The 19,349-nt window shown below is 44.3% G+C and overlaps 1 protein-coding gene across 1 annotated transcript in view; it reads left to right on the forward strand.

Annotated features, from left to right (window-relative positions):
* lamc3 (laminin, gamma 3) overlaps positions 1-19,349 on the forward strand; it is a 124,004-nt gene that overhangs the window by 81,168 nt on the left and 23,487 nt on the right. The window contains exons 11-12 of the mRNA XM_030085467.1: positions 3,846-3,955; positions 7,193-7,420. Of these exons, the coding sequence (XP_029941327.1) occupies positions 3,846-3,955; positions 7,193-7,420 (338 nt within the window). The remainder of the gene's footprint in view (positions 1-3,845; positions 3,956-7,192; positions 7,421-19,349) is intronic.

A 19,349-nucleotide genomic window follows, 5' to 3' on the forward strand; every position in this document is an offset into this window, starting at 1 on the left:
TTATAAGTTCTGTTAAAATGCTGTTAAAAACAATGTGAACATGTGAATATGCTAAAATCGTAAGACTGTGTTAATTCATGAAAGTATTTGGTTAAAAATAACAATTCATGAAAGGTTAAAAAAAGATCTAAGGTGAAATTCATAGTGATCTGTTGATCGAATTATCTGTTATCTATTGCTCTGCTCTCCCAGGCAGACATCCGGTGTTGAGCCAAAGAGGGTTAATCTGTGTTGAACATAATTGATTTCTGATATTGTTTTGAAATATGCATTTGGGTCTTATTTGATCATGTTTTCTGCAGTGTTTTTGATCCTACAAGCTTATTTCTTTGAGAATTGTTTATGATCGGGGTTTGATTGCTCATGCCTGAGCCCTGTGGCGGGAAACGCGCTGCTTCCGTCCAGCGTGACTGTGTGTTTACTTTATTATCCCTTTCACAGGGGTGTAACATATGTACTCGGGACATAAAATCAAAAAATGTGTGTGATTTAGATTAGTGCATGTGCAGTCCAGTTTGCACATTTGTCATATGTTTGGTGTGCATTCTAAGATCAGGGCAGTCTGTGTTTTCATCTTTCAGTCTTTTTATGAGCAGATTTAGGTTGATCCATAACTCTGGGCTTTCACTGCCCTCAGTGTAGACTTGAAGGCTTTGTGGTTTTTGGTCTCCTCTGTTTCTACTCGGCAGCAGCTACACCTTTATGATAGAACATGGGGACCGAGTTGGACCTTGCTTGAACAGAAGAGTCTGCTTCAGGAACAAATCTTTACCATAGCAGGAAAAAATAATAAATAAATAAATAAAAAAAACTCGTGAAGACAGATAGCCATTCCATGCACAAATTTGACTACACACACTTTCAGTTGTAATTATAATTTTGGCATGCAGATAGAAATCTAATTACAAATGCACAGATTTCATTAAACAAATACAAATTAAAAGAGATACACACAGGTTTCCACACGCATGCACAAGTCATTTCACCACCATAATAGCCCCATATAAAACAAATATTCATTAACTGTGTCATTAGTAAGGCACCTTAGCCTCTGTTTTCTTACATTATGTAATAACACAAAGTGTAATTAGTGTTAAGACTGATACATTTACATGTATTAATGCACGCTTTATTTATTTATCTCATTACATGCTCAACTTATGGAGATCTTATCATCTCCCATGCTGTTCACGTCCCACTCCTTTTGCTCTACCTTGTACCTCTGTCCGTCCAGTGTGTGTGTGTGTGTGTGTGTGTGTGTGTGTGTGTGTATGACTGTGTGTGTGTCCTGTATGCTTTTGGGCTTTTCTCTCCTGATGATCTCCTCTCATCCTCCATGGAGCAGGCTTAATTACAGCGCGGCTCTCCGCGCTCTGCTTGGTGCTGATTAAAAGGGACACTGATGCTCCATAGGGAAAGCATGACTGGGAGTTTGTTCACTTTCATGCACACTCTGCTTATCGCTGTCCGACCAGCTCCATTACCATGGCTTTGAGGCCCAGTTTGTAATTGCCTCTCTTTATTACTGTGCCTACATGTCAGGCCAGGGAACAAGGACCCGCCGCGTCAACGGAGACCGTGTGGCAAGCCAGGCATTCACACACAGACACACACACTTCAGGCGCAGCGTGAGCGGGGATGTGTGAAACTCGAGCTGCGCGCGAAATAAAGCATTCTTCAAGTGACTTAAAGCCATGCTGAGAAGAGCTGACCTAATAAATTAGAGGCCAGTGAACGCGCAGGCATGAAAGGCCTGACGTGCGCTGATATGGTTAACAAACTCAAGGTTCCACGCTATTCTTCTCAGGTCTTTTTACACAAATAGAGGTTTCTGTTTTATAATCGCGTCCCTCTTTCAATTAAAGTACCTATTTTAAACAAGGTCTGCAGTTCAGAACAAAAGCTTTTTTTTGTATAATTTTTACCATGAATCAGCAGAAACTCTGCAGACAGTCTGAACTTATTTTGGCGATGCAAGTTTAACGTTTTATGATAAATATAAATGATTTTATGTGTTATTTTTACCAGTAAGAAGGTCTGGTCTGTCTAATGGAAATATTGCTTTTTTTTAGTTTGTTCCTATGTCGACTTAAAGAATTTAAAATCAGATTTATTGTCTGATGATCGTGCAAAATGTAAGCAAAACTTTTCTGAGAACTCTAAGCAGGTCGGTCTACATTTACTAATGTGTATATATACAGCATACATCCTCACCGAACATGAAAATAATCTGCCAATCCCCCACAACTCTCCCCTGACACATTGTTGGACCAAAACAGTCATTTGTCATTGAATGCTGGAGTTTTTAATGTATTTTGAATCATAAACTATTGTGAAGACCTGTTGAGATCCACAGACAATGAAAAAACATAAATTCTATTATAATCTTTAGAAATATCTGTGATCCTTTGACACATATAATTCTAATTTGTCTTCATTATATTATATACAAAAAGTTACACCAGCCGTATTTGAGTCGATCTTGTTGAGGTTTTTGGTTCAAGTTCGGTGCATGGGTCCCAGTGTAACAGCAAATCCAAACTCTGGTCTGAAAGCAATCGCGGTGCATTCTGCACAGATGCCAGGTTTGCTTCTGAGAAGACTCCTGTAGTTTGATCAATGATGAACAAAAAGAATCGAGATGTGTTTGTGTGTTTCACTTGATTCAGACACTCTTTGCATTGCATTCACGCCAGACCACGTAAACCCAGCTGTCCGGTTATAATAAATGATTTGGGAAAGAAGAACGAACACATTCATGTTTCTCATAGACCATAAACCGCTTTGCAGGTCAACATCCTGAACAAATTGAAGAATTGCAGGAGGAAATTTTCAAGTTTAAAAAAAATCAATATGAAATCAGGGGCAGAAATTTGGATCGAGACATTCCTAATATTCAGCTGTGCAGGTAAGAATAGTCTGGAACTTCCTTTAAATTTGTCTGCCATTGTTTTCCTTGTTAGTGAAAAACATCTTGTTTGTCATTTCCTCTGGATTTCATTTGTAAGAATGTCCCTGTGAAATCCGACATCACCTGGTAACTGGAGGAAAAAAAAAAATCCATTTTTTCATTAACACCTTAACAGCTTTTGTTACTCCAGAGATAATGGCTTATTAGCGAGTGAAAGCCTTTCGGGAACGTATTAATGGTTCGCCACATTGTAATCATGCGGCTGGCAGCGCATATTCACAGGGCTGCTTGTGCACAAACAACACATGGATGTATTTCTCAATAAGGCCCTGCTGCTCACCGCTGGGAGTTTCATACAATGGGTAAGAAAGGGGGTTAGATAAAAAAAAAAAAAAAAAAAAATCCAAGACAACATCCCTGGTGTGGAGCTGACTCAGCACCTGTCATGAAGATGGAAGGAACGGCGTGACACCAGGTGTGAAGCAGGCAGAAGTCAGCTGTGCTGTCTGGCTTTGCACAACATCCTCCAGCAGCTGGGAGAGCTCAGTGATCAAGAACCTGAATTTATGTGGAAGTCAGCACATTTACATCTTTTTTTTTCTCTCTCTCTCTCTCTCTCTCTCTCCCCCTGCACAGTATGTGGTAGCACTTTAGATTGCCAACCAGGGAAATCAGAGAAAAAAGAAATCAAACCCGTGCTTTGGCAGGGAATTCAGGGAATTCCTTATCTTCTTAGCAGTTGCTTGTAATTGCTGTGCAAACCTCTCTGGCTGTTGATAAGCCTGCCACACAAACAAATTTTAGTAAAAATGCTTTTCCCCTGGTTTTTTTAATCATAGTTTGTGCGTGCACTTTGCAGAATACTGTGAGTGATGTTTTTCCTTTTCTCTCCCTTTTTTTTTTTTTTTTTTTATTCTGTCCTTTCATTTCACAGACTTCATGAAATTGAAGGGAGGTTTAAACCTTCGCTGTCCGCCTTTGAGTTCCAGCATCTCCTATACAACCTGACAGCTCTCAAAATCAGCAACGCCGGAGGGCACAACTGTAAGTGTTGGTGTTTGTTAGTGTGTCCGCACATCGCGAAAACACAGGATTTCACGGCTGCCTGTCTGCTACCTGCACCGTCTTGTCATTTATATACAGCCCGCTGACAAACGAACACAGTCCCCGCTTTATTCTTCGCAGGTTTTTTTTTTTTTTTTTTACATACACAAATGCCTTCAATCCACTTCAAAAAGCAGGGGTTTACATACAAGGTGGGATTTGTGATGAAAGCAGCAGGCTTGGGGTGCCGGAGCTCCGGTTTGAGGGCATAAAAACAACCAAAAAAAAAAAGGGAAAAAAGTCAAATATTTTTTTTATTGAAAAAGCCAGGTTCTCTACTTCCTGTTTTTAAATTTTACTGCCAATACAGTTCCTCTTTACTCAGATTTTAAAATACATTTATATGATGTGTCCAGTCTGCCGGGGAAGTAACTTTTATCACCATGCAGGGGAGATAAATCTCACCCCACTAGTGGTCAAAATAATAAAGTAGAAGGAAGGATACATAAACCGGTGGGAGGTATATCCCTCCTGTGAAGGCTGTGAGGAGCAGCAGGCTGGCTGAGGGTGCCGCAGATGGATGGATGGATGGATGGATGGTGGAAAACCTGCATATATTCAGTGAGCTGTATTTGCATGAATGCAACAGTGAAATTACACAGAAAAATAATGTATTGTTGCTGAACGTGTCGCCATTAACGGATACGCTTCAATCCAGAAGCAGATTTTAACTAGGAAGTTGCACAAAATGTCAGAAAAAAAAAAAAATGAGCTCATTGTTTGTGTTCAGGGAATATTTCAGTTGTTTCTTATCTGACTCAAAAAAAAAAAAAAGAAAAAAATGGGACATTTATTCCCAGATGTTTGTAACTAGTTCTTGAAACCTGCCTCGTTTTTCCGCGTCCTTCTTCTCCGACTGTGTGATCGTCTGCGTTGTATTGAACAGGCGGGATCTGAGAGGCATTACTGTGGATTAAAGCACTGAGAAGACGGAACAGCTGGCCCAAAAATCACCAACTCCCTCACACTTACTTGCACCATTTTTAATTAGTTGCACAGTGCGGGCGTTCTGACACACACTCGTGCACACGTCCGTGCACACTTCCAAAACCACAAGTTTGTCCAAACACAGAGACACAGTCATGCATAGTATATCAAACTGTTGTTTTTTTTTTCTTCTACTTCTTCTTCTTCTTCTTCTACTTCTACTTCTTTTTTTTGCACCGAGCATCCACCCACCCACGTGAACGTGCTGCCAGAGTCAGGCACACAGTTTACGCCGCATCTAGTGCACATTAAGGGAGAAGAAACTCCGTTAATGATTTGTGTTAGGTCTCAGGCTCATTCTCAAACAGTGTTAGAAGTGCCTCATCGCTGCAGGCTGCACACCAAACTTTAATATCAAAACCCCATAAAGCTGTCCTCTCATCACGCCACGCTCTCCTTCTCACGTTCTCCTTTACTCCTTAAATCTCTCTTTGCACTGCCGAGACTCTCTCAGAACAGAATTTAATGACAGCGTTGTCTTAAAGCTGTGAAGGCAGGCTTTGACAGCAGCCACAGCGAAGATCTTTCATTTTCTCTACCTCAAAGAATGACTCTCTCAGCGGCGAGCGTGGCGATATGAAAAGTTGATGAGAAATCAATGGTTAATGGCTTAATGTACAGGTGCCTAAAGGGCCCTGAATCGCCAATCTGCCGGGCTGCGTTAAAACATTCAAGGCAAGCAAAATCGTGACTGGTCTGCCAGGGATTCCCACGAAAAAGGGTTGATGGAGTGAACCCGCACAGCGTGAACTGAAATAAAACATTTCTAATCGACTGAAATATGAGCTTCACTGTCTGAAAACTGCTCTAATTGCACATTTCCCCCCGTTGAATGGGCTGACGGAATTTGGGAGTTCGTGGGGAGTGAAGGGTAAGGCAAGGCATGTAGAGGGAAGAGGACGGGCTCAGCCTCCCTGCTGATTATTCCTCAGAGGTGCAAATGAACGCGGTTTCATCACCACACAAAGGAACGGCTGGATCAGGACTCGGTGAGAGTCGAGGTCCATCCTCTGCTGCTTCCCACACCTTGCTGTTTTTACACACCCAGGACATTCATACTCGCTTAATTTATTTTCTATTATTTTTTCATGTCTATATCCGTCTATCCGTCCCTCTTTTGATTGGACTCTGTCTGTTGTCCATTTGTCCAGTCATTGACCTGTCCTTCTGTCCTTGCATTGGCCTGCTTGCTTGCCCATCCATCCGTTGATCAGTCCATCGTTTCGTCCGTCCATCTGTTTGTCTGTCCGCTGATCTGTCCGTCTGTCTGTCCAGCCTTTCTCCCTCTGTCGACCTTCTGCCTGTCTCTTTTCCATCCCTCCCTCCATCCCTCCATCCAGTCTGTCTTCAGTGATCGTAGACATGGTAACAGGCCAGGAACAAAAGTAATTTTCTGTTGAGCCGCTGCGGTTCAGGGAGTGTACGGCGGGAGGGATTCGGTTCAGGATGGTCTGCCCCCATCACTATTCATGAGAGGAGAGAGGGATCTGGAAACCCCACAGGAACTGCACGTTTGACATACCTCCACCGAGTCTCCTGTCTCCTTTTCTTCTCGTCTTGCTCTGCTGCAGTGATTTATTCATTTGCTATATCAAAGAGTCCCTGGATGACTGGTGTACGTGTGTGGGCACGTGCAGGCATACAAGCGTGTGCGTGTGCGTGTGTGTGTGTGTGTGTGTGTGTGTGTGTGTGTGTGTGTGTGTGTGTGTGTGTGTGTGTGTGTGTGTGTGTGTGTGCGTGTGCGTGCGCGTGCGCGTGCGCGTGCGCGTGTGCGTGTGCGTGTGCAAGTGAGCATTAAGTGTGGCATTTATGAGAATGTGGGTGGATGAATCTGTTATTGTGTGTGTGTGTGTGTGTGTGTGTGTGTGTGTGAGAGAGAGAGAGAGAGGGAGAGAGACAGTAAACTGTAAACACAGGCCAGAACCTGTAATGAGACAGGGAAGGAGGGACAGCACTGCAACAAATGCTAATAACCTGCTGCTTAACAAGATACAGACACACACACACACACACACACACACACTTGCACACGTCCCTCGTTCCTGGGAAAGGCAGCTATCCCACAAAATTTAACAAACCCCTGAGACAAAAATTACTAGTTTACTACTTGGCTTTTTTGTTTTTTTCTGTTTTTAGGCGAGCATCAGCTTCACACCGTTACCCACTCGTCTCTTCTCTCTTCCTCCACAGACACATCGCAGCTCGCAGGGGTGACCCTGACCTCTGCTTTCATCCCCTCTGGTCCTGCCAGTCCTGCTGCCCCCTGGGTGGAGTCCTGCTCCTGCCCCCTGGGATTTACCGGCCAGTTTTGTGAGCGGTGCCTCTCTGGGTTCACCAGGGAAGACCCGAGCCGAGGGCCTCTCTCACCGTGCGTCCCCTGCAACTGCCACCAGCACGGAAGCTGCCATCCGGAGACTGGTAATGAGCGGAGGTTTTTTGCATTGTTTTTGACTTGTACACATAACTGTGTTCAAATAATAAATCCAGAAAATGTCAGGAAGCCACAACAACTTTGGTGCGACTTCAGTGACAACTCATCAACAGTGCTTCTGTTTCAGTGACTCCGGTTGATGTAAAAACGATCAAACAGTTTAATTATAGGGGCTTCTTGGATGCCTTGGCTGCGCAGTGGTTCAGCGTTCAGTACTCTTACCTCATAGCCGTGTTTGCGTCTGGACTTGAGGGAAATTGCTGGATGGAGTTTGCACATTCCTCCTGCCTGTGTTTTCTCCCGGTAGTCCAAAGTGGATTGGTGTGAGGATAACTGGTAACGGTGAAATTGTCATAAATGCGAATTTGACGCCCTGTTTCAAGTGAAAACGTACATTTTTTGCATTCATATGAGAACATATTAAAAGTGGGAGTTCAGAAGAAATGCTGAAGGTGATGTAGTTAGCCTGCCGGGCCACCAGTTGGAGCTGTTGGTTGTTATTGTAAGAGCAACATGCAGTGACAACAATAAAAGAAAAGTTCGAATAGCAAGTGTGGCGAGCACACATGTGGACGGACAGTGACGTTTCACTGCTTTTACTGGTGACTCTCAAAGAGAAAACCTGCAGAGACGCAGCAGAATATGGACCGGGAGTCAGGACACAACCACAGTGTTGCGTTTTCACTGCAATCCTCTCAGGACTCTGAGCCACCGAGGAGACACGCCCGAAATTCCTTATTCATGAAAACAATGCAGTGAGATGGATACTGCATGTTATTTTACACTTCTATCAAATACAATCTTCACTGCTTTCTTTTAGCAGATGAGCTTTAACATGTGTGTCTGTGCAGCAGCGAGTCTGTTTTTTTATGAGCACAAACCTTTATTAGATCAGTCCCGAAGTTTAATAAAGTGATATCGAAGACGTATAGATGGGAGGATCATTTTATTCCACGGCGCATACCCCTTTCAGTTCAGGGGAGTACTTTTCAATAAGGGGTGCGATGTGAATTCCCCAGGGACGAACACAAATCCCGCAGGTATTGGCAGTCACACTGTATCTTACTTGAGGATACTCAGTCAATAAAGGACTGATTTCCACGAGCAAAAAGATGGAATCAACAGAAGATGTTGACAGCGAGGTTAGATGTGTTACATCTGGCTTCCGCTTTACCATATTAATGGAAATTGGTTGTGTGCCACATCGTAAATCTACAAACACAAATCAGGAACCTTGGGTTGAGAGTGACGCAGCTCTCCAGCTAATTTAGTGCATTTTCTGAAAAGCTGTGACAGAGGGATTCAATAGAAGTTGATAAATACAGCAAGAGGGTGATGGTCAGAGAGTTCTAATCTAATTTACAGCTAAATGTTGGCCCTTGTACCTTGATAGAATTTGAGAAAAGACTACTAATGATATCTCTGGTAAATCTTTTTCATAAAACTCAGAAAACTCTCCACCGTGTCCATCAGAATTATTGTAATTATGATTCCTCGTCTTCTCTCTAGTATTCTCACCGTAATTACGGCTATTTGCTGTGATCAGTCATAATATTGTGAACGCTGACAGGTGAAGTGAATAACACTGATTCTGATAGGACGAGGGTTGATGTGTTAGAATCAGGAAAAAACGGACAAGCGCGCCTGACAAGGGCTGTGATAACTCGACAACTGGATCAGAGCATGTGTGAAGCCGCCGCTCTGGTGGGACGTTCTCAGCGTGAAGTGGTCCATCATAAGTGATCCACGGGAGGAAAAATGACACGTACCACCTCGGCATTGTTGCAGATATGGAAAAAAAAAGTGATATTCTCTGATGTTAATGGCTTACTTTATCCAGATAATGTGTCCTGCCACAGAGTAGAAATGCTTCAGTCTCATCAGGAGAACATGGAACTTTAAAGTTTACAAATGTGATGGAAGAGCATGGTGCCACTCCGGAGGGACAGGAAATGAGAACCAGCTCAATGCGTTCACAAGCTCATCTTTATTTATTTAATAAGATTATTAGACTCCCCCTTCCTTGAAAACTGCATAATCGATGGCGGATGACTTTAAAATGACTTTTGCTGCAAGGGGGAAACCGCAAATAGAAATTGCAACTACTTATAACAGAGCCCTAGATGTGCTGTAACGCATGTGAACTTCAACAGTTATGCTTGTTAACAGAGTGAGAGAGTCACGAGTCAAAGACAGTGGTTTCTATTGCGAAATCCGACAACAGCAAGTTGTCGTATTGACAGTTTAATCGAACAGCGAATAACAGCGTTTAATTTCAGGGGATACGAAAGCCACCCGAGTCGCTGGTGGAGAAACGAAGCCATGCTGAAGCACTCAGCCAACAGTACATGAGATGAGGGATCATCAGAGGTTGTTGAGACAATATTTTCTGTCACTGTGCCTTTGAGAGAGCGGAGGGAACAGAGAGAGATGCAGGCTGTTTGACTGAAGCATTTTTCTCTGTCTTTCTAGAACTGACATTCAGTCATCATCGCTTCAAGGGAACGCAACTCAGTCATCCCCCAGGAGCTTTGGCAAGCTATCACTCAAACTGAGAACTGGATGGCTGTGCTAATACAGAAATATCCTCATTTCGCACAACTAATCTTCATAATAGCAGCTAAACTAGAAGCCTCCTATTTAACGCGCCTGACATTTTTATCGGAGATAATAACGGCCGCCGTGGTGTTCTTTCAGATTCATGTCCCAAACGCAGCGTCCCGTAAATGACAGAAGTGAAGCAGCAGCTGTTGGCTGTGTAAACAACTCAACCTCTACTCTGCTTATTTATGTGTGTGTGTGTCTGGGAGTGTGTACATTACGCGCTGTTTCCCGTTCTCCCGTGGTCGTATCCACGCTGTCGCTCGCTCACAGCTCGAAACACCTCTTTCCAAGAGCAGACAAGTATCCCATCCAAGGTCCCACCCTCAATCTTTTATCGTTCCTCAGTCTGCCTCTCTCTCTCTCTCTCTCTCTCTCTCTCTCTCTCTCTCTCTCTCTCTCTCTCTCTCTCTCTCTCTCTCTCTCTCTCTCTCTCTCTCTCTCTCTCTCCCTCTCCCTCCTACCCTTCGACTTAAAGTCTCAAAGATCTGACCCAGTTAAGAGAAGCCTGAAGCTTTGGCTGAGAGTGTGTGTAGTGTTGGTGAGTGCATGTGGCTCTATCTGTGCGTCAGTGTGTGTGTGTGTGTGTGTGTGTGTGTGTGTGTGTGTGTGTGTGTGTGTGTGTGTGTGTGTGTGTGTGTGTGTGTGTGTCTGAGGTCCGGAAGCAAGTCTGGTATCACTGCCTTGCCTGCCTCTTCCCTAATTAGACTTGTTAACCGCCTCTCGGCTAATGACGTCTAATTTGCTTGCAGATTTCCTGTGTCTCTCACGTCTCTGCTCAATCCGAGCGTCTCTGTCTCGCTCACACACACACTCACACACTCACACACTCATCCTCCCGTTCAGCAGACTCGCGCCAGCGTGTTGCAGGCTTCAGCCTCCCTCCTTCTCTCAGCCCTGACGACACCTGCTCTCTCCAGTCACCTTCTCTTTTTGTTGTTGTTGTTGTTGCATCCTTGACGCCCTTTTTACAATCACTGAGATTTTCCAAAGGAATATCTCACTTGCAGTTACTGTCATATAATGTGTTTGACGCCATATGTGACTTGAACAGGAAGGAAGACGGCGGATGACGAAGCGTGAGGGATTAAGGTGTGTTCGTAAGTCACTGTGAGGTTGGGAAAATCCCGCTTCACACTGGGAAACATGCATGTAGAAGAATTCCGGGAGCGTCAGACGTTTCCGAAACGCCGCTCTGGCGTCACTCAGAATGGCAGTGGTTTGCTGAAAGTTATGAAATGCACTTGTTCTGCGCACTAATAAGTTATTTTCATCTTACCGGCATAAATAATGAGACTCGGTCGAAACTTTATGGCAGTGGTTGTAGCAGCTGTTCGATATGTTAACATCAGAAAACAACCCAGCAGCTGTACAGCAAATGTGCATGAATGTGGCGGCGTGACGTTAAATAGTGCCCCGTGATCCTGATCTCGAGCCCCTCTTGGTTGATTTATGAGATGACAAGCTCGCTTGTTTCGTTTTTGCACAACAATGAAGCGACCGCCATGCTGGAGGCTGCAAACTGAGAAATGGAACTTTCCAAACAGGCAGCCGTTTCAGTCGCCAGCTGCTTTCATGCAGAATTACAGTTTGAAAACTTGATCTCAATTCTTAGCGGTTAAAAATCAAAGTCATCCACAAGCATTTAGTATTGAAATCTAATCAGAGTAGCTCTCGACCTGCACACACATGCATTTCAATATGTTTTGGAGATACCTGCACGGCTCACGCAGCATGCAAATGAAGAATGCGTGTTAAATATGGAACACAGTGTGTCCTCGGAGTCACGGATCAAACCTGCGTCGCGTGTCGCGTCCTCTGGACTGACAGCCGTGTGCTGAATGGCATTAGCCGAGCTGTCAGCTGGTCAGAGCCTTTCCTTTTCCACATTAATGATGCAGTCTGATGACCTGCTGGGGTTTTTCTTTTCTTTTCTAATGAAAAATAAGAAGAAAGGCAAACAATTTGCATGATCTCTCCGTGAATGTGTAAGTTTGGGTCAAGGGGAACTATCAAAGTGAGTTGATTAGAATCACCCTGTTCATCATTTGTCACCAGGAGGGCGGACCAACCTGCTGTTTCTTCTATCAGAATCTTAATTGCTGTATAATTACCTAACGACTTGCATCATCATGCAGGGTGTGCCCAAAGACAAAACTGGGATGGAATTTATTCGCTGGGCTGTCGGGGGAAGCTGCAGCCAATGGTGCTTCATAATCATGATTTATTAACACTCTCTGGGTCGTGTCGGTTCTATTTGCTCCTGCGCAACACAACAGATTGGAAATGTTAATATTTGTGGTGGAACGAGCGAGTTGCGATCCCTCCCGGGCTCCGGCGCTGCAGGGGCCGGCGGAGCCAAACATATGTCCTTCTCGTCCCAAAAAAAAAAAAGGTGCCAACTTACTTTTATTTCACTGTGTGTTATGCTTCCATGCAGTGTGTCCACTGTGGTCATCAGATACACAACATCTATACAGTTGCTGAAAGGTGTGTGTGTGTGTGTTGTGTGTTTTTGGGGGGAGAGGATTGTAATGTAAAGATAAAATGGAGATACTCAGTTTTCCCCGCAGCAGATACCGTAGGGAAGCGCTCATTAATCACCTTAAGCAAATGAAACATGCCCGACGCTCTCGGCGCTCCGCTGGATATTGAGCATTAGCAGGCTCCCCTGTTAGCGCCACCTCTCTGCAGACGGTCCTTCAGGGTGCCCCGCCGTTTATGTTTCACATCCTCGGAGAAAATTGCCGTCCGAGCAGAGTCGCCTGCCGCGTGGACGGAGCGGCCTGAAAGCGACTGTTCGGGGTCGCTTCTTCAAAGTCACAACGGTTACAGTGCAGCGAGCAGTTTAACAGTTCTCTGAAGGAATCACTGATCAACCGGAACGTATTGGCTCCTGACAGGTGAATAATGCTGATCCTCGCTTTATCTTGGCGCCTGTTAGCGAGCGGGATTCATGAGGCAGCAAGTTAGCATCTTGTCCTCCAAGTTTGAAAAAACTAGGCTGCAATTCAGTTTTTTTCTGATTTATTTTGCTCTATTTTGGGTTTTTCCTTTAACTTTTAATAACTGCTTTAAACTTAAAACTAAAGACACAAGCATGCTTTTTTGAAATTATTATTTAAATTGTTATTTTAATAGCTGGCACATCCAGTAGTTGCACTCAATTTGGTCAAATTTTATTATGGCAAAGTCCTTCCTGTTAAAAAGTTTTCACTGTCTGGACAAAATGCAAAAACTGAAAAATGTCAGTGGTTTAAAATGTCAACACAATGTCTTCAGAGTCCGTGTTCATGAGTGAACACTTTCGTACATCTCTTTTCTGGAAATCAGCGTCCTACATTTATTCAGCGAGGGCTGAACTGTGATGGCTGGAGTCAGAACAGCTTCAAAACTGAGATTCTCATAGGGCAGGGTGTCAAACTCGCTTTACTTCAGGGGCCACACGCAGCACAGTTCCATCTCAAATGAGCCGGATCAGTAAATAATAACATTAGAATCTATAAATAACTAGTAATCCATAACAGTATATAATAATATCTAATAGTAATCCATGTCAGAATTGCTCACAGCTGGTAAATTTCATCTTTTAGTGTATTCAAGGCTTACAGTAATCAATATCTCTCTATATTGATCCACAGTAGGAGAAGAAATGAATTGGTGATCAGGTCATGGAGGCGCTTGAAGAGTGACGACATGAACATGTTATCCAAAAGACAAAGTGAAAGTCGTGACGCAGCGAACGGACACAACATCAGGCAGGCGGTCTTGTTGCTGAGGCAGATCTGGAAAAACATTTTCCTTTTCACGTATTTCGGAGCGCCGCGTCGTAGGTTGTGGAAAGTTTTCCTTGTCTGAACTAATTTTATCAAGGGAAAGGTCAAAACCTTTTCAAATCAGCAACCCTTGACAGTATGACTGGAAGCCAAGACGGGCAAGACGGAGTGCGCACATTGTTTATCTTCCTGTTTATTTCCCTGTGTGAAAATAAGTGCGCTGCTTGTGAGGAGATAAGTAAAGCGTGCCCAATAGGATCAGCAGTAGAAATTACAGAGAGAGAATTATTGTAACAGACGACATCAGTCTTTTTTTTTTCCGCTCTTTCTCAGTTCCTTTTCCCTTCACTGTCGCTCCTCATATCCCATCAAGCCGATACAGGCCAGGCATCTTAGGGCTTAGCCTGCAACAAATACAGCCCACCAGAGAGATTAGGGGACTGAATAAACCGGCGCCAGAGCCAGATTCACTCTCTATCGCTTCTTCTGCCTCAACTTTCTCCCAAAGATTTCTCTAACTAATGACCTCAGAGAGCTGGAGATGGCATTTAAGCAGACATTTGGGAAACGCACGCCCCGGCTGCCTCCGTCTCATGCCAAAGTGCCCCTTTGTTGGTAAACACTGACTCACAGTAGCCTCCATTTTTACTGAGCATTCTAATGAGCGGCGCAATAAGCGGCCTGTTTGGTCATTTCAGCGTCGGCGCCCTAATTGATGCAATGAGACAGGTAGTCTGGAGAGCGGCCTTTCTGAGGTCGACTTCAATGCGTTTTCGCTGCAGGAGACCTCGGCGGTTTGTTCCCCTTCACAGACCTCGACCACAGCTCAGAAAAAAAAAGAGAAAGGAAGCGTTGGTTTTCCAGCGACAGACTGCAGTGGGCGTGACATTTAGCTATGCAAAACCGCTGCACATTATTCAAAAAATTTGGCCCGGCGCAAATGTCAAAGTGAAACACAAGCATATGCTGTTCTGAAACACAACAAAGAGCAGGCAGACTTTTTATTTGTGGAGCAGATTCGCCCTCCGCGGCCAGGTGTGTGTGTGTGTGTGTGTGTGTGTGTGTGTGTGTGTGTGTGTGTGTGTGTGTGTGTGTGGACAGTGGGAGGAAGCCGACTGCCGCCGTCGTTCGTACCAGCCACTGGATTAGAGACAAATCTGACTTAAATCTCAGCTAAAATACCTGATTTACCTTAAAGCCTATAAAGAACCTCTCGGCTGTGGATTTTCACCGCAAACAAAGACAAACTTGATTGGATTGATCAGCTTTTTTCGACGCCTCGTGTAATGAGATAGCATTAGGTTATCAGAAAAAAATAAATAATTGATTTTGTATTTGAGAATGAGGAAAGAAAATTCAGATTTATTTGTTGTAACAGTCCAATATTTTTGTGTGAGCATTAAATTTATGCAGGATTTTAGCAAATCAGGTTATTAGTTTTGTTCTTTTCCCAATATGGTTTTACTGCTGTAATGTGTATGATATCAATCAATATCAGCTTCATCTTCCCCACGATTGAAACACCTGTGTTTGGTGCATTGTGTGAGTATATGTGCGTTCCTTGTGATGGACTAGTTACCTGCACGAAGTAAGTGAGTATTTACTCACTAAGAAAACAAGTCAGATGCATGACTTGTGTTTTCGGCTATAGTGGGGCCTTATTATCACAGATGTTGGAGCTTCTGCGGTGATCATCAATGGACTCGACAATTATTTGTTCTAAATATATATTCCTGAAAATCTAATTGTGAAGGCAAACTAAGCGTAATTAAAAGAAAGCCAAGGACGACGCCAAAAACGGCCCAAACTGATGAAAGTACCACCGTCTGATGGCACAAAAACGTCCCGGATTAAAGTCTTGGAGGAATGTCTCACCTTCTTATAATTATTTGGCGGCTTGTTCGACCTTTTTCACGGATGCTCTGACATTTTCTTGACACTGATTGGGCTGAAATGCGCCGTAAGTCATTTATCCAGCTCCTCTGTAGCGACCAGGTGAATCAGAGCTTCGGTGAGACAACATGAGCTACAGCCACTATTGTTAGAGGTCCCATCCCTGACACCCGGGGGCCTTGGCCATAACAATTTGGCTGACAGCCTCCACACAAAACAGGGATGGATGCATTTATTTTCCCTCAGTCACAGTATGGCCAAACATATTTCTTCCATCATCCGCATGTGTTGGATGGAAGAGAATATACTGTGCCTCCTCTCCCGCCTCCCACTGCAGCTATTCAGGCCCCATTTGGAAGCCACGTCTGCAGCAGCAGGCACTAGAAGCATATCTGTGTTAAATTAGAGAACAACATCACCATCGAAGAGTCCCGCAGCAGATTTAACCCAGCTCCTACCCATGAGGCTGCAGAGCTGCTCACACACACACACACACACACACACACACACATAGACACACAAAATTCTCTCTTTCATTCTCTTTCTGTTTTATTTCTTCCTCTTCTTCATTAAAATATGGTGTCCGCATGCATTAGTAAATACATTTCCTCGGCCCGAAGCTTTTTAGTGATCCTGTGAGGGACGGAGACAAGACGTCCTGAAAAGCTCATGTTCGCGGCGCCATAACGTTGCAAGTCTGCTTTATACTGTACAGGAAAACGAGACGTGTCCAACCGGGATGGATCCGTCTCTCTTTCTGAGTCTCAGAGTGGAATGTAGCCCAGAAACTCGCAAAACTGGCTCAGCCACATGTTGCTTTGAACTCCTGGTCCTTGTTTAACTTGGGTGTCTGGCCCCACACGCTGCCCTTCGTTTCCAGAGAGAGAGACCTCCCAAGACGGCGCAGGACGGCACGCGATGATCCCCAGAATCTTGAGTTTGGTCAGAAAATAAATGATTATGATGACAGAGAAGAGCCGGGATCTGATCCTCCCCCCCCCCCCATGAAACAAAAACATGTTTAAAATCCATTTCTGATTGGATATCCTCTCTGGCTTTCCTCCCTCCATCTGCCGTCGAGGCTTTTGCAGTGATAACCACCGTCTTTGGAGGAGCCACTGGTTGCGCTTTGTTTGAGAGGAACACTGAATGATGCTCGAGCGTAAACGCGGCGGAGATGGGGAGCTGCGAAGAGCGCCGCACGCCTTCCATTTGTTCAGCAGTGTCCTGGCTGCGATCTCACACTGATGTATTCCAGTGCATTCCCGTCCTCCATAAGTAGCTACCATTAATGAAGTGCATTAGCCTTAGGTGTGTATGAGAGAATACAATGAGGAGGGACGGCGTGCACGAGAGTGGGAAAAAAAAAAAAAAGAGCTCCTTTGGTGTGCGCGGTGTACATGATGGAGGCCTCCTCTACAAGTAAAGAAATAAATAAATGAAATACTCTGACTACTTGCTTCCCATACAGAAATATTGCTTTGCCATCAGAGAGCAGACAGGCAGGGCTGAGGCGGCGAGCGGAGCAGTGAAGTGCAGTGCTCCATAGCTGAAAGGGGAGGCGTACGAGAGGCTGAGAGCAGAATAGAGGGATTGTGTGGATTTGTCAAAGGATTCAAAGTGTGCAGCTCGAAAAGAGAGCTCCACAGAAATCCCAATTCATTCGGGGCTGAATGAACGGTCATTGATTCATTGATAAAATTGTTCTTAAGGGAACGCCGCGGAGAGACGCTGATGAGCATGACGATGAGGGCGCTCACGTGGGGACGGGATCTCGCCATTCAGCCACGTTTTGTGGTGCGTGCCGTTAGCTTTTCCGGGGAGCCGGTGGAATGATAATGGCGCCGAAGAGGCCCTCGGCGGCTCCGCCGCCTCATATCACGCTCAGTCATCTTCACACTGAGTAAAGTCAGCACATTTCTGCTGCCGTTAAATCGACTATGGCTCATTGGGGATTGACACCGCACACCATCAGTGTCATAATGCCCCGAGAAATCCAAGAAAGATTCACTTCTTTATGCTGGGAACAATCATTACGACTAAATACTTTGCTTAAATGACTGGCATTACAACTCACCTTCTTCCTTTTTTTTTTACCCAGAAGTCCACACTTCTTCAGGCAATTAGATAATTGTTCCCCTCCTAATTTCTTTGTGATCAGTTCAGCTGCGCTGACGTTATTCTATCTCTTGTCTTACGGGGTTGCGGTTAACAGAGCTTTATTTAGCGAAGGGAGACACCGGTGGCAGCGACTGAAAGCGAGAATTTCCTCCAGTTTTCAGCGGCGTGAGCCGATTTTAAAAAAATGCACAGCGAAGAGCTTCTCACCGAAACACACCGTAGGCTACGAGGGAGTGATGGGAAATTTTAATGAGAAGCCTGTAAAATTGCGCATGCCTGCAGATTATTTACTATGCATCCAGATCTCATTTATGTGCTCCATAAAATCAGCCCAATTATTGTTATCAGCCAAAGTCATATTTGGAACTTTGCAATTTAACTAACAAAAAAAAAAAACAAACATATTTTTCAGACAGCTGGTGAATACTAAAAGCAGAAAAGAGTAAATATCATTTTCTCTGTTATGCACAGAAACCCAAATGAAGCTATTATTTTTGTGCAAGAAACGCATAAATGTGCGCTCATTGCCGTTTAATGACAAATTTAACTTTGTAAGCATCTTAGCACTTTTCGTTTTATGGATTTTCGAAGAGCGCTAACGCTGATTACTTTTTCTGTAAGTTTTAGCCACTCAGTTATTAAATTAAAATGCCACATTGTATCACGTCAGACTCCCTCCGTTTCATTTCCAAAGTCGCTGTAGCACAAATTCTGCCCGCGCAAAGTAGATTGTGAGGGAGCGCGCGGGTTCCATCAATTCGCTCTGTGACGTCAAAGCCTGCTGCAGGTCGCTGAACTGCAGCAGGCTGGTTTTTACTCTTTTTTTTTTCCCCCCCTTCCTATTATAAAGAATACTCACACATAATATCAGCGGTTCCACCTTCGGGGAATATTTCCTCTGATTATCGTGTCGTATCATTTCAGACTGCCTGTAGCTTAATGGGATTGAGACGCGGGGCGAGGGGCTGCGGCTCTCCTCGGTAAACAGGCGGGAACTCCGCCGGGGATCCGCGCTGGACGTACGTCCACGTCCGCACATGTTGCACGGCCTTTCCAACGCCGTTTGCACGCTGCGGGTTATTTTTCCTGAGGTTTTCAAAAACAACAGTTTGTTTTTAAGACGTCATCGAATTGGTAATCTCTCCCACTTGGTGTGGGAATTGCTTTAGTTCTTGAAGGTCCTGCGAACTGCATTTGGCTCGTATATTTCCCAAAGCAATTATAGTCGGGGTGAATTTAGTTGTCTCCTGCTCTGCTCTCCTCGGTGGGCTGTGGGGAAGGCTTTTTTTTTTTTTTTTTTTTTTTTAATATATATATATATATCAGAGAATTGGGCTTTGGATTGGACTGCTTGTGTGAGGTTGCTCCAAGTGACTGTCAGAGACACAGCGCCCTCTGCTGGAGATGAGGGAAACAGCTGGTTCTATGCTCTTGCTGGCAAAGGCCAGAAATTCCATTCATTGAGGGGTGTGGGGCAAAAAAACTACTAAATCTTTTCTTTTACAATCTATTACACTGTTTATTG

This window comes from Salarias fasciatus (assembly GCF_902148845.1).
Source record: "Salarias fasciatus chromosome 7 unlocalized genomic scaffold, fSalaFa1.1 super_scaffold_4, whole genome shotgun sequence".
NCBI lineage: Eukaryota > Metazoa > Chordata > Actinopteri > Blenniiformes > Blenniidae > Salarias > Salarias fasciatus.